Source organism: Nerophis ophidion, linkage group LG26 (assembly GCF_033978795.1).
Source record: "Nerophis ophidion isolate RoL-2023_Sa linkage group LG26, RoL_Noph_v1.0, whole genome shotgun sequence".
NCBI classification, from domain to species: domain Eukaryota; kingdom Metazoa; phylum Chordata; class Actinopteri; order Syngnathiformes; family Syngnathidae; genus Nerophis; species Nerophis ophidion.
In genome coordinates this window covers 22,220,107-22,234,658 of record NC_084636.1, presented here as the reverse complement: position 1 = coordinate 22,234,658, position 14,552 = coordinate 22,220,107, and the positions used below count along the sequence as shown (strand labels likewise).

Below are 14,552 nucleotides of genomic sequence, written 5' to 3'. Positions count from 1 at the left end.
CCTGCAGTCCAGACCTGTCACCCATCGAAAATATGTGCCGCATGATGAAGCGTTAAATACGACAGCGGAGACCCCAGACTGTTGAACGACTGAAGCTCTACATAAAACAAGAATGGGAAGGAATTCCACTTTTAAAGCTTCAACAATTAGTTTCCTCAGATCCCAAACGTTTATTGAGTGTTGTTAAAAGAAAAGGTGATGTAACACAGTGGTGAACATGCCCTTTCCCAACTACTTTGGCACGTGTTGCAGCCATGAAATTCTAAGTTAATTACTTGCAAACAAAAAATAAAGTTTATGAGTTTAAACATCAAATATCTTGTCTTTGTAGTGCATTCAATTGAATATGGGTTGAAAAGGATTTGCTAATCATTGTATTCGGTTTATATTTACATCTAACACAATTTCCCAACTCATATGGAAACAGGGTTTGTAAGCGTACAAACTGCTGGACAGTGACACTGTTGAAGGTAATTTGCAATTGCATTCTTATCAAAAATGAAGCAGGAAGAGGATAAGAAAACGTTTGCAGTAAAATTTCATATGAATTGTATGCATTATTCATTAATTGACATTTTTGACTCATCACACAAAATAGGGACCCCACGGATCAGAGCATATCTGCGCTTAGAGAGGTGCGGCCCTTGTTACCTCACAATCATCTTTGTACCCACTTGTGTTGTCAGCTTTTTAGACAATAATGGCTGTGTGTTGAGTCATAGTCATTGATAATAGTAATAGCAAGAATATTCAAGTGTACTTTCCATCGTATAATCCCTTGTTAAGATATTGGAATACAAACGACTGCAGAAAGGAAGTACTATACTAAGGTTGTTGTTTTTAGATTGGTACAGAAACGTGTAATATTTCCAGTTGTATTTTAAATAGTAAATGGTCTGTATTTATATAGCGCTTTGCAATACCTGGATTGACACCCAAAGCGCTTCATATTAAACATCACAGTCATCCATTCACACATACATTCACATACTTGTAGTGGAAGCAAGGAAGGTCTTTCTTAAACTAGAAGTGATCCTTGAGGAAAGATTTTACTTGACCATTTGAATTAATGGAATAAAATGCCTGCAGCTAAGGTGTCCGGACTTTCTCTATGAGCTTCCACTAACAAAGACGACAGCTTCTATAAAGCAAGCTGCTCACCTTTGACCTAGACCCTGAGACTTTTGAAATTCCAAATTGCCAGATCTGTCAAATAGAAACCCGAGCTTGACTTATAGCTGATGACATAATCTGAAGTAGAAAAAAAAATTCTGCTTGGATCGCTCCCAAAATGATAGCTAAGGCTTTCTTCCTGCATTGTGATCGCAAGAACTCGGTGAACCTTTTCCACACAGCCTGCCGTTTACCTGCAGGTCTTTGTTGAGGATCCGCCCCATGGCCGGGAAGGAGCCATCGTTTCGCTGATGCTTGATGAGCCAGGATTTAGCTGCGCGGAGCTCCTCGGGGTCAATGAAGATGAAACCCCGAGATTGAGCGAAGGACTTCAGCACGAACGCGGTCAACCTGGAGGAAGTGCAGATGGAGGGTGGTGGGAGGGTTGGGAGGATGTTGATGGGGTTAGCGAGGTAAAGAGGGGTCGAGAAGGGGGAAAGAGGTATCAAAGATCCTTTAAAAACGTGTGCTGGCAAATTCTGCAAAAATGCTTAACTGTCAAACTTCAAGAGCTTGAAGGCAAACACTTTTTTTTCCCGTCGGAGTGTGAAGTTTGTCCAACTAGTCACACTCTTTCAATCTGTCAACAGAAGGCATTGAGGACTGTTTTTTTCCAGGTAGACTGTATCCAGTTAGAGGTTATGAAAAGGCGGAAAATGACTGTAGAGCAGGGGATGCCCTAAGTCTAGCTTAGGTGCTATTTGTGGCAAGTAGCTTGCGTTGTTTTTTATGACGCACAACATATTCTATCATTCAAATTAAATAAAGGCTGCACCAGAATCTTAAAAAATTTAGCAGAAATACTTTAAAATAATAATGAGTCAAATAATACTGAAGCTTTGAAAGCTCATGAAACACACGGAGTGATACTCTCTCTGTGCCTCGATGTCCCTTTAACAGAAAAAACAAACATGTGACCGATACAGATGCTGTATCATTTAAATGCGAAGTGCCAAACTGTATTTGTCAGGGAGCACTTTCTTTCGCGCTCACAAGAGATGAAGTCAGGTAAGTGACGTTCCGCGTTTGACATTTTTTAATGTTTTCATCATTGATTTAAATCCGGCGTGGGCAATTATTTTGACTGGGGGGCCACATTTAGAGGAAAAAAATGTATCTGCGGGCCGGTATATATATTTCTAGGAACACTAATACAAAACCTCACAATAATGTCTGATTGAATTCTACAAATGTTTTGACAGACCACCTTAAAAGAAGGAATAAAATTATTATTTTTTTTTTTACTGAATGAAACACCCAGAATGTACATGAAAATAAAGAAAGTGGGATTTACAATATCAACTATGAGCGATAAAACACTGAATATTGACAACATATGAACGTCACACCCCCTCTCCATCGACATATTTACAATCAAGCGAAACACAACAAAAATGCAACAAACACAGCGAAATATGAACGCGAAGAGTAAAATAAACACACCTACAATCTGATAAAATATATGTTTTCTTGCAGAACTTTGTTGTAAAAATCTCCTTCTGCGTCCGTCCCTGACACGCGCATTTCAAGCTGAACACTCTAGAAACACTCCCCACCCACACTGCTTGGTGCCTCGTCTGAGCTGTTGTGACTTACTGTACGTTACCATAGTAACTAATTAGATTACCATTGTAACTAATTAGATGACTATAGTAACTAATTAGATTACCATTGTAACTAATTAGATGACCATAGTAACTAATTAGATTACCATTGTAACTAATTAGATGACCATAGTAACTAATTAGATTGCCATAGTAACTAGTATACCATGCAAGAGCGCCAGATTCCAACCATTGAATACTTTGTATAGTTCAAGACTTACGGTCATTTAAAAAACATCACTGCATATCATAATGGCAGCTACAGTTTCCATCTTAAAAATCTGAAAAAATTATTTAGGAATGTTCGGCGGGCCAGATTGAAAAGCTTAACGGGCCACATTTGGCCCCCGAGCCTTAATTTGCCCATGTCTGACCTAAATGGAACTAAGAAAATGGGAACATTCCAAAGTATGAGATCATTTCTATCTTACAGCCCCAAATGAAGTAAATGTTTTTGTCTTCCTGTTTACTATTTGGCTCACTTAACAGAGTTATATTAATATTCCTCTCTGCACAGCTATCCATTAAAAACACTGAAAACAATCCAATTTGATTAATTTTGCTATTCCATCCATCCATTTTCTACCGCTTATTCCCTTTTGGGGTCGCGGGGGGCGCTGGCGCCTATCTCAGCTACAATCGGGCGGAAGGCGGGGTACACCCTGGACAAGTCGCCACCTCATCGCAAGGCTAATTTTGCTATTTTGAGTATTAATTCAGTCATGTCAAGTATTTATATATCTGCACAATAATAACTATAATTTTTCTTCTCTATTTGGACAATTTTTTGTTTTGTGCAATCAATCTGTACCTTTTTTGTCAGAGCTTGGACTTTCCTGTAAACAATTGTACTTGCATGGCTATTCTGATACTACATCAGCATTACTATCCATCCATCCATTAATTTTCTATACCACATATCCTCGTTATGGTCGCAGGTAAGCTGGGGCCTATCCCAGCTGACTTCGGGCCAGAGTCAGGGTACACCTAAGACTGGTCACCAGCCCATCGCAGGTTTATTGTATTTTTTTTTTTAATGCTGTGTTATAGTCATCTATGAATGTGTGTAAAGGATAATCCCTTTTGACTTAATGTTGTAATTGTATCAAACAGCTTTTGAAATTTTAGACACCAAGAAGAATAGCTACTACTATTGCAGCAGTGAAAGGGGATCTTAATGAAAGAACAATAATACTTTAAATCATCAAAATGATTCCCGAGCGCGGCCACCGCTGCTGCTCACTGCTCCCCTCACCTCCCTAGGGGTTGAACAGGAGGATGGGTCAAATGCAGTGGGTAATTTCACCACACCTAGTGTATATGTGTGACTATCAGTGGTACTTTAACGTACATACATCCACACAAACATTCGTAAAAATATACATGAACATATACATACATACATATGTAGACTATCACATCTAATCAAACATATATTCATACATACAAGTGTACATAATCATAATCATACCCCATCAGGCACAAGACATTAAAAACTATGTTGAAAATGTGTTGAACTATGAATTACCATGAATTGATTAACATGGACCCCGACTTAAACAAGTTGAAAAACTTATTCGGGTGTTACCATTTAGTGGTCAATTGTACGGAATATGTACTGAACTGTGCAATCTACTAAAAAAAGTATCAAACAATCAATCAATCAATCAAGTCATTCCGTTGAGCAACTCAAAATTAACGTTGAAACAACGTCATTTTTGACAACGTTTAATCAATGTTGGGTTCTGATATTGATTTGACCATTGAATGTTGGTCATTTCCAAACAGATGTTGTACGACACTAATATAACGCACATGGTTTTTGACAACGTTTATTAAATGTCAGCTCGACCATTGAAATTTGATCATTACCCCACCAACAACGTGGATCCAACGTTAGACATCAACGTTGTCTCAATTTACAAATACAACGATTTTCAACGATGCTTTAAAGTCCGTTTTAAAGCACATGTATGTATGTATGTATAATCAACATTGTATCAATGTCTAGTGCCTGCTGGGACTGATACACATCTGCGTCACAAAACACGGCACACTGCTAAAAGGGAAGCTATTTTTACTATAACAATGCAAAAGGTTATAATAGTCCGCTCCTTTTTTCCACCCCCATTAGCTTTATTTTGTAATTCAAGTATTGATTACGTTTATATATTGTTGCATCTGAAGTTATTGTAATGTTGATTGTGGAAGTCATTGTTATTCATTATCAATATTGTAATTTTTATGGGTATTTTTATTGTTTTTATTTTTATTGTTCCATACGGTTCATTGTCATTTCTGTGGTTTTACCATCTACTTCACTAATCCGTTTTTCCTTATCATTTTGGTATCATATTAGTATAAATCCTATTTGCTGCTGTAGTTCTGCTGTTGTTTATTGTTTTTTGTTGTTATCTCTCTGTCTTGCCCCCCTCTGACCCTCATAATTTCCCCCCGTGTCGTCTTCGGTTTCTTCTTTTGATACCGTCCTACCTCGGTCTGGCTGCGCCAAACACTAAATAAATCAATTTAATTAAGTCAAATACAAACAGCACAACAAGAGAAATATCCCACACTTCTCTTTTGTAAAGTAAGTCTGTACAGAAGATATCTATATCAACAATATGATTTCCTTGAGTGACTCGACAGGATATACAGTATATTATATATATATATATATATATATATATAAATATACATACATATATATATATATATATATAAGAACAAACACTCACTGAGGCTTCTTTTACCCATCACCAGTACATGATCAAACTTTGAATTCAATGAGAATGGTGTTCCCATTAGGGGTTGAAGGCTACAAGGCTTTGGTAAACAGCTCGACAGCAAAACAAGCCATAACAAAAATCATACCCACATGTACCTACTACAGTAGGATGCGGCGGCACAATAGTGGTCATAACAAAACACAAAGATAAAGATACAGACATAAACAAAACACTGGTAGACTCAATCCAAGAAAAGGCTTCTTAAAATGCGAACTTTTTCTTATGTCTTCATAAAATCAAAAATATTTTTATTTGGTTGGAAGCAGGGATGAAACCACAAATCAGTCAGGGTTTGACATTTTTAAGAATGTCACAGGTTCTAACTGTTATGCCCAAAAGTGCGGTTCGAGAAAGTGTAAATATAATTTTGCATAACTCTTTGTGTTTTGGCTAGGAAGCAGCGCGCTCATAGTTTGCCTGTTTTCTCGCTTTCAGCATCCAAATCCCCTCCCTGGATCAACCCCAGCCAAATGCACACTTCAAAGTGTAAATATGAACAGTTTTTGAAGACAAATGCATGGGAGTTGCCCGAGATAAAAATCCAGATTGAAAAGTCTTAGTGGTGGAATGTTATGATCCGGACCTGGCGAAAGCTTCTTGTCCTCTCAGGATAAAGAAGTCTTACCACTTTGACTCCATTATAAAAAAATGTTCAAAAGTAGCTAGTGTCTCAGATTATTACATTACTCATTTATGTAGATGAACATTTGGGTTCCTCTTCAACCAATAAGAAAGTATTAGGGACAACAAGAAGAAAGTTATCAATTCACGATACTAAAGTTGTATTGTATATTTTTGTAAATGAGGTGTGCATTTTAGAAAGAAAAAAAGTTGTAATCTTGTGTGGACTAAGAATAGTATCTTTTAAATAAAAAAGTTGTATGAAGTGGTATCTCGTGTTTAAGAGTTCTTTGGGATACGAGCTGTTGCTCGGCTTTGTTTAGATTGCTTAATAAACAGTGAACCCCATAAGATTAGCTTATTAATAGAGATTGACAAACATGGAAACAAAGAAAAATAGGTGTAAAGGACAATGCTGAGAAAAAGTGAGTAATATTCATTGAATTAAAGAAAATAAATCATCAAAACATGACAAACTGAGTAGCTGATTTACAGCTAGCAGTTGGAGCGTAGCACTATTAGTCTGCGCCATGCTGAAGCAACAATTGATTAAGTCTCCCATGGACATTAAAAATTTTTCCAAACGGCAGACATTTATCCAAGAAAATATGGAGAAGCTGCTGATTGCTTGAGTTGAGTTGAGTTGAATTTGAGTATATTTCGAACATGGATGCATACACGATACATCACAATTTCCAGTTTCTCTATTCAACATGTTCGAAAAGGAGTAGGAAGAAGCAGAGCTTATTTAATCCTACCCCCTTTCCTTTACATAGCAGTTGCTAAAACTTTTGTTCACTTCAGAGTCTGAATAAATTCACAATATACTCCAAAAGTGATAACAATAACAATACATAATTAAATAAATAAGGATAAGTAAGTTAGATTTTGACGGAGAAGCAGTTTGAAGGAGATGATATCAAAGTTCTACATTATTACTACATTATTTCATAAACTTACTGTTATGGTTTGTGGTACATTTTATTCTATTGTTTGTCATGCAATATTTCTTACCTAAATGTGGGTTTCTCTCATTAAAAGGCATTTTATGATTAAGATTATGTCGTTTTGGTGGTGAAGCACCAATTAAATTGATTTCAATGTATTTCAGTGGGTGACTCCGTTTCACAATACGAGTAACACGCTGCCTCACAGACCTGTATATGTAACTGGCATACCGGGTGCCACTGCATTTTTAAGAAAAAAAAAACGGTGGTAATACAGTACATTTATATACAGTCGTGGTCAAAAGTTTACATACACTTGTAAGGAACATAATGTCATGTATATACATATATAAGTATACATGTGATTTATTTTTAATTTTATAATTGTCATTATTATTTTTCACGTAGTTTTGTATTCATGGGGGAAAAAGCAGTAAAATTATGAAAAAACTAAGAACACCAGGCCCTTTCTCATAAGAGTAAAAAAAGCCCTGAATCCCGAGAAAGATCCGGATCAGCCCCAAATTGTAATCACCATTGGATTTTCTGAAAATATGATGAAATCTGCCAATAACAAAGAAACAAGGTGAACACTCTTTTCTGTCTCTATTATCTTTGTCTCTGCAGTCCTCTCGCATATGCACGCATGCACGCACGCAGACGTGTTAAGGTAAAGTAATGTAGGACAAAGTCTCGGAATCTAGGACAAAATCTAATCAGTTGTCTATAACAGTGGTTCTAAACCTTTTTTCAGTGATGTACCCCCTGTGAACATTTTTTTTAATACAAGTACCCCCTAATCAGAGCAAAGCGTTTTTGGTTAAAAAAAAAAAGAGATAAAGAAGTAAAATACAGCACTATGTCATCAGTTTCTGATTTATTACATTGAATAACAGTGCAAAATATTGCTCATTTGTAGTGGTCTTTCTTGAACTATTTGGAAAAAAAGATATAAAAATAACTAAAAACTTGTTGAACAATAAACTAGTGATTCAATTATAAATAAAGAATTCTACACATAGAAGTACGGTAATCATCAACTTAAAGTGCCTTCTTTGGGGATTGTAATATAGATCCATCTGGATTCATGAACTTAATTCTAAACATTTCTTCACAAAAGAAGAAATCTTTAACATCAGTATTTATGGAACGTGTCCACAAAAAATCCAGCTGTCAACACTGAGTATTGCATTGTTGCATTTCTTTTCACAGTTTATGAACTTACATTCATATTTTGTTGAATTATTATTCAATAAATATATTTATAAAGGATTTTTTAATTGTTGCTATTTTTAGAATATTTTAAAAAAATCTCACGTACCCCTTGGCATACCTTCAAGTACCCCCATTTGAGAACCACTGGTCTATAAAAGTGTCATGAATATCCGCCAATAACTTTTTGAGTTATTTTGCTAACTACATACACAACTAACCAAAAGTCGATAGACAAACCACCGGCAATGATTACATAACCTCTTGGTTGAGGTTTTAAACACACCAGATACAAACGGGCCTGCGCAAAGGCTTTGCTTTTGTGCTCAAACTCTAAAAACATTATTCTTGTAATATATATACTGTGCACATTATTTTCATATTTGTACTGCTTTGTACCACCCAGTTTCATGTTTACCAGCTGTAAAATGTTAGCACTGTGTTGCATGTGCACAAAAAAACACACATCTTTTTTTTTCTTTCTGCTGGATAACAACATTTTTTCTTGCATGCAGGGCTCATGTTGATGGATTCATAGGGCATGGTAAAAGGTTACCTCTACGTGCACCATCTGTGTTATGCCCACAACCAACAGTGGTTGCCTTGGGAGTCAAGAAAAAGCTTGCATCCGCTCGAGTCATCAAGGGAAGAGGTCAGGCTTTCCATGGCAGTTGTATCCTGGCGCTGAGTCATTCCTCAATATTGTGGGCCAAAAAAGTGGCATTTGGTGAAGTGGCTCCAGACAACTTAAATCTCTGTCTGCAGGAGCAGCATGGGTCCGCCGTGTGTCACGGATACCGCTTAAGTGCAAATAAATCTTGACGCTTTTGCCTACCTCCAGGAACCAATTATGCAGTTTGTTTCTGATTCTCGGTTGTTTATGTAGCCCGTTGTTTTACAATGTGGGCTGTATCATATATCATGATATCCACCTTGAAACATAAATCCTCTGGAGGTACGTGCCGTGCAATAGGTCCCCAAACAGCAAGCGCTGGAGCCCCCCCCCCCATTGAGAACATTGATGTCATTCTTATAAATATTACAAGCTGGTTCTCTGTGTGCTTGACCCCACCGAGCGTAAACGCCACACTGGTGTTTGTGTGCTGGGAGGTTGTTGAAACTTTCACTGCGTGTGTCCCGGTAAGAGAAGAAGAATGTGGCCTCAGCTGAACAAAGTTTGACCGCATTGAGTTTCCGCGACTTACCACATGCTGCCAGAGGAGTCCCGTTCTCCGAAAGCGCTGTAGGATCCGTCCTGACGCCTGTAGGTCAGTTGTCTCTGATAGCCTGGATGTGAGTAAGGAGGAAATGGTATCATGAATTCATGTGATTAGTAAGGCTGTGAATCTTTGGGTATCCCATGATTCGATTCAATATCGATTCTTGGGGTCACGATTCGATTCAAAATCTTTTTTTTTTTCCCCAATTCAACACGATTCTCGATTAGAAAACTTTTTTTTCCCGATTCAAAAGGATTCTCTATTCATTCAATACATAGGATTTCAGCAGGATCTACCCCAGTCTGCTGACATGCAAGCAGAGTAGATTTTTGTAAAAAGTTTTTATAATTATGAAAGGACAATGTTTTATAATGTACATTTATTTTAACTATTAAAAGAACCAAAAATATGACTTATTTTATCTTTGTGAAAACATTGGACACAGTGTGTTGTCAAGCTTATGAGATGCGATGCAAGTGTAAGCCACTGTGACACTATTGTTCTTTTGTTTTTATTTTTATAAATGTCTAATGATAATGTCAATGAGGGATTTTTACTCACTGCTATGTTGAAATTATACCTCATATTAATACTGTTGTTGATAATATTCATTTTTGTTTCACTACTTTTGGTTTGTTCTGTGTTGTGTTTGTGTCTTCTCTCAATTGCTCTGTTTATTGCAGTTCTGAGTGTTGCTGGGTCAGGTTTGGTTTTTGGAATTGGAATGCATTTTTATGGAATAGATGTGTATTGTTTTGTTGGATTGATTAATAAAAAATAATAATAAAAAAGTCAATTAAAAAAAAACAATAAATAAAAAAAAATCCCCCAAAAAACTGATCGATTTTTTAAAAGTGAGAATCGATTCTGAATCGCACAACGTGAGAATCGCTATTCGAATAGATTTTTTCCCACACCCCTAGTGATTCGGTCATATAACATACATATCATTGTTTTAGTAGAGCTGCTCATTCACCAAAAGTTAAAAAAAGAACCTGAGGTCACACAAATTTGACCAAAATATTTGGCAGACAAACCTCTAAAAAACAAATGTCAATGTTTGTCACATGAAACGTCAGAATTACTCACGAAACACAAAAAACTCTTGTCTTTCCTTTCGTCGTTTTCCAACACCTTGCACAGAAGGTTACGTGGCATTTATAGTTGAGCTTTATCATCAGCATAGTCGGGGTGCTAAAAAAATTATTCACATTTGAATTATGATTCTTATTTAAGTTAAGTTAAAGTTAAAGTACCAATGATTGTCACACACACACTAGGTGTGGTGAAATTTGTCCTCTGCATTTGACCCATTTCCCTTGTTCACCCCCTGGGAGGTTAGGGGAGCAGTGGGCAGCAGCGGTGGACGAGCCTGGGAACCATTTTTGGTGTTTTAACCCCCAATTCCAACCCTTGAGGCTGAGTGCCAGGCAGGGAGGTAATGGGTCCCATTTTTATAATCTTTTGCATGACTCGGCCGGGGTTTGAACTCGCAACCTACCGATCTCAGGTCGGACACCATAACCACTACGCCACTGAGTTTATTCAGATATGAAATTGAATCATAATTTTCAAAAATCAAAGAATTAAAAAACAAACAAAAAAATATCTACTTCTATATATATATATATATATAAATATATATATATATATATATATATATATAAAATGGTAAATGGGTTGTACTTGTGTAGCGCTTTTCTACCCATTTTTAAGGAGCCCAAACCGCTTTGACAGTATTTCCACATTCGCCCATTCACACACTGGCGGCGTACACATGTATGTATGTATGTATGTATGTGTGTGTGTATTAATTATATACATCTACACACATGTATACTTTTTTTAAATTAGTTAATTTAAAAAAATGTTTTTGAGGCCATATCTGCGGTTACTTGCCGTGCTAATATATCATGTCAGCAGCCAAGATAACGTATTTTTTTTTAACCTGTGATCTTTTGAAAAGGTTTTATTATAATTTTAATTAGGGATCAACATTTTTGGCCTCCAATCCTGGTCCAATTTTGTGGCATCATATCCAATCCGATTTCCAGTCCTGACCCTATACTTCGATAATTGATCATAGAACTGAAAATGTTTTATAGCAAGTTACTAAAGTTAAGTAATCCTAATAAAATGTTTTATAAATCATACTTTTTATATATAGACTTTGCTACAAGAGTTGTCAATTAGATGATGATGATTAAATGTGTGGTATTGAATGCTACATACAGTTTTTTTTAATTAAGTGACGAACGCTCAATAAGTAAAAAAAAATAAAAAATTACAATTGTCTCCCATTTAAATCACTTGTGTTTAGCCCTTAAAGGCTCCCTGTATCCTTAGACATAGTCCCTGACATTGTAAACAATAACAAAATTGGCACAAAAAATGTTTTTTTAATAATAACAAGAACAAGAAAAATAAATGAACGCAAAACCTTTGACAACTTTCCCCTCTTCTCTCTGTCGTCCACTCTCTCGTTGTTTTTGTTCGAGTTACCTCTGTTTGTCTGCGCAAGGCAAACATCGGCACGGTCCAATCCCACGATCGGGATCGGGACAACTCTAATTTTTATAACAGATAATATATTGGAGAATCGCTTTGATTTAAGAATCCATTTTGAATTGAATCTTCACCCTAAGAATCAGAATCAATTAAAATCACAAGTTGTTGTAGGATTTAGCTCACCAATACATAGTTAAGGTTTACTTTTGTTATGGTTTTACATAGGTTAAATTTTATTTGCACTTGCAAGGCAATTAGTTGCTGTCTTGCAGATTCTGCCATTAAAGCTAACTTGCATGATTTATTGCCTTTCCATTTATCTGGGATGTTACTGACACTAAAATGCTCAACTGACTCAATTCATGTTTTAAGTGGGACTGGTTCATGCTATTAACAGTAGTTAAAGGGGAACATTATCACAATTTCTGAAGGGTTAAAACCAATAAAAATCAGTTCCCAGTGGCTTATTTTATTTTTCGAAGTTTTTCTAAATATTTTACCCATCACGCAAGATCCCAAAAAACGGCTTCAAAGTGCCTGATTTAACCGTCATTATATCCACCCCTCCATTATCCTGTGACGTCACAGCGTGACCACACAGAAACAAACATGGCGGATAGCACAGAAAGGTATAGCGATATTAGCTCGGATTCAGACTCGAATTTCAGCGCCATAAGCGATTCAACAGATTACGCATGTATTGAAACGGATGGTTGGAGTGTGGAGGCAGGTACCGAAAACTAAATTAAAGAAGAAACAGAATCTTTTGAGCCATATCACGACGGACAGCGGCATGGGAGGAAGCGCGGACAAATTTGCGATCGCCTTCTAACCAACGATTGGTATGCGTTTGTTTGGCGTTAAATGTGGGTGGAGGGAAAGGCTGGATGCAAATATAGCTACAAATGAGGCATAATGATGCAATATGTACATACAGCTAGCCTAAATAGCATGTTAGCATCGATTAGCTTGCAGTCGTGCCGTGACCAAATATGTCTGATTAGCACACTCCACATCAGTCAATAACATCAACAAAACTCACCTTTCAAAAATGTTAAGACTTTTATTAAGGCTTTGCCATGTAACAGATAATTTTTTTCTTATTATTTTCTATAGGGTGATCTATTATGAAATTAAAAGGGGGTTAAATTAATTGATCGCGCTCGACTTTGGAGGTTTTATTGAACGTTTTAAATTATGCGCTGTTTAAACAGGTCAACATATGCTTCATAGAAATTCCTTGCCAAAGGTGATCTACTGTAGTTTTGTCTCTGGTTTTACATTCTATCAGTCTTCAATGAGTGTGAGTGTTTGAAAAAAAGTTTTGCAACTTCATCAATATGGACAGAGAAGGACTGGTCAGGAGTGCTGTGGGTAAAAACATACTGAACACCACATGGCAGTCCCTAATCCAGAGTATTCATTGCCAACAAGGTCAAAGTTCCCAGTTCCACTGCTGTCATTTCCGAAAAACTTTAACAACAGAATTCCTTCCTTCTGCTCTTTTTTGCGCAGCAGGCCTACAAGGGATTTGAGTTGTTGAGAGGTGCTTTCTGAGAACTGACGTCCCCGCTTCCCCAAGTTTTTACAGATGCGACACCTAACCGCTGGGAGGTCAGCAGGAAATGGACCTCATCCTCACGAGCAGGCGGGAGACCTGTGTCATACCCATGGCTAATTTTCATGCTCAGATTTTAATGAATAGGGGACGGCGTGGCGAGGTTGGTAGAGTGGCTGTGCCAGCAATCTGAGGGTTACTGGTTCAATCCCCACCTTCTACCATCCTAGTCACGTCCGTTGTGCCCTTGGGCAAGACACTTCACCCTTGCTCCTGATGGGTCCTCGTGAGCGCCTTGCATGGCAGCTCCCGCCGTCAGTGTGTAAATGTGTGTGTGAATGGGCGAATGTGGAAATACTGTCAAAGTGCTTTTGGCTCCTTAAAAAGGGGTAGAAAAGCGCTATACAAGTACAACCCATTTACCATTTACCAAAACATGCAATATGAGACCTAATTGTCAAGTGGGTAAACAGAGTCTTACCTTGCAACAGGTAATCAGTGGCCTCATTTTCCACCTCCAGGCTGAGTTGCCTGGTCTTCTGCAGGTACTTAAGCACAAAGACGTTGGGTGCAAAGTGGATCATGTTCTGCTCTCCACACCCGAATGGCAATCGCAGCAACTTGTCTAGGTTGTTGAGTGTTGGTCCCATGACATCCCCTAAAAGCAAGGACACATCATCATTCAAGTGACTTAAGGATTTAGACACAGTACCTCACTTCTCATGTTCCAGCAACCACTTTTAACACAGCATGGGCCTGATCTACGAAGATCTAAGTACCACGTGTTAAACAGAGTGTGCAAACTACAAAATTGTGTGTACCATTAGTGAGTGTGTGATACACTTAGACTGCATGTACGATTAAAAACGGGTGCAGACTGCTTTTTCTAAAATAAGGTTTTTGTGTGTAATGCGCAGTTT

The 14,552-nt window shown here is 37.4% G+C and overlaps 1 protein-coding gene across 1 annotated transcript in view; it reads right to left on the bottom strand.

The window, feature by feature from the left end:
- cpamd8 (C3 and PZP like alpha-2-macroglobulin domain containing 8) overlaps positions 1-14,552 on the bottom strand; it is a 151,788-nt gene that overhangs the window by 47,350 nt on the left and 89,886 nt on the right. The window contains exons 27-29 of the mRNA XM_061888885.1: positions 14,114-14,290; positions 9,552-9,633; positions 1,368-1,524 (exon numbers count right to left, since the gene is read on the bottom strand). Coding sequence (XP_061744869.1) covers positions 1,368-1,524; positions 9,552-9,633; positions 14,114-14,290 — 416 coding nt within the window. The remainder of the gene's footprint in view (positions 1-1,367; positions 1,525-9,551; positions 9,634-14,113; positions 14,291-14,552) is intronic.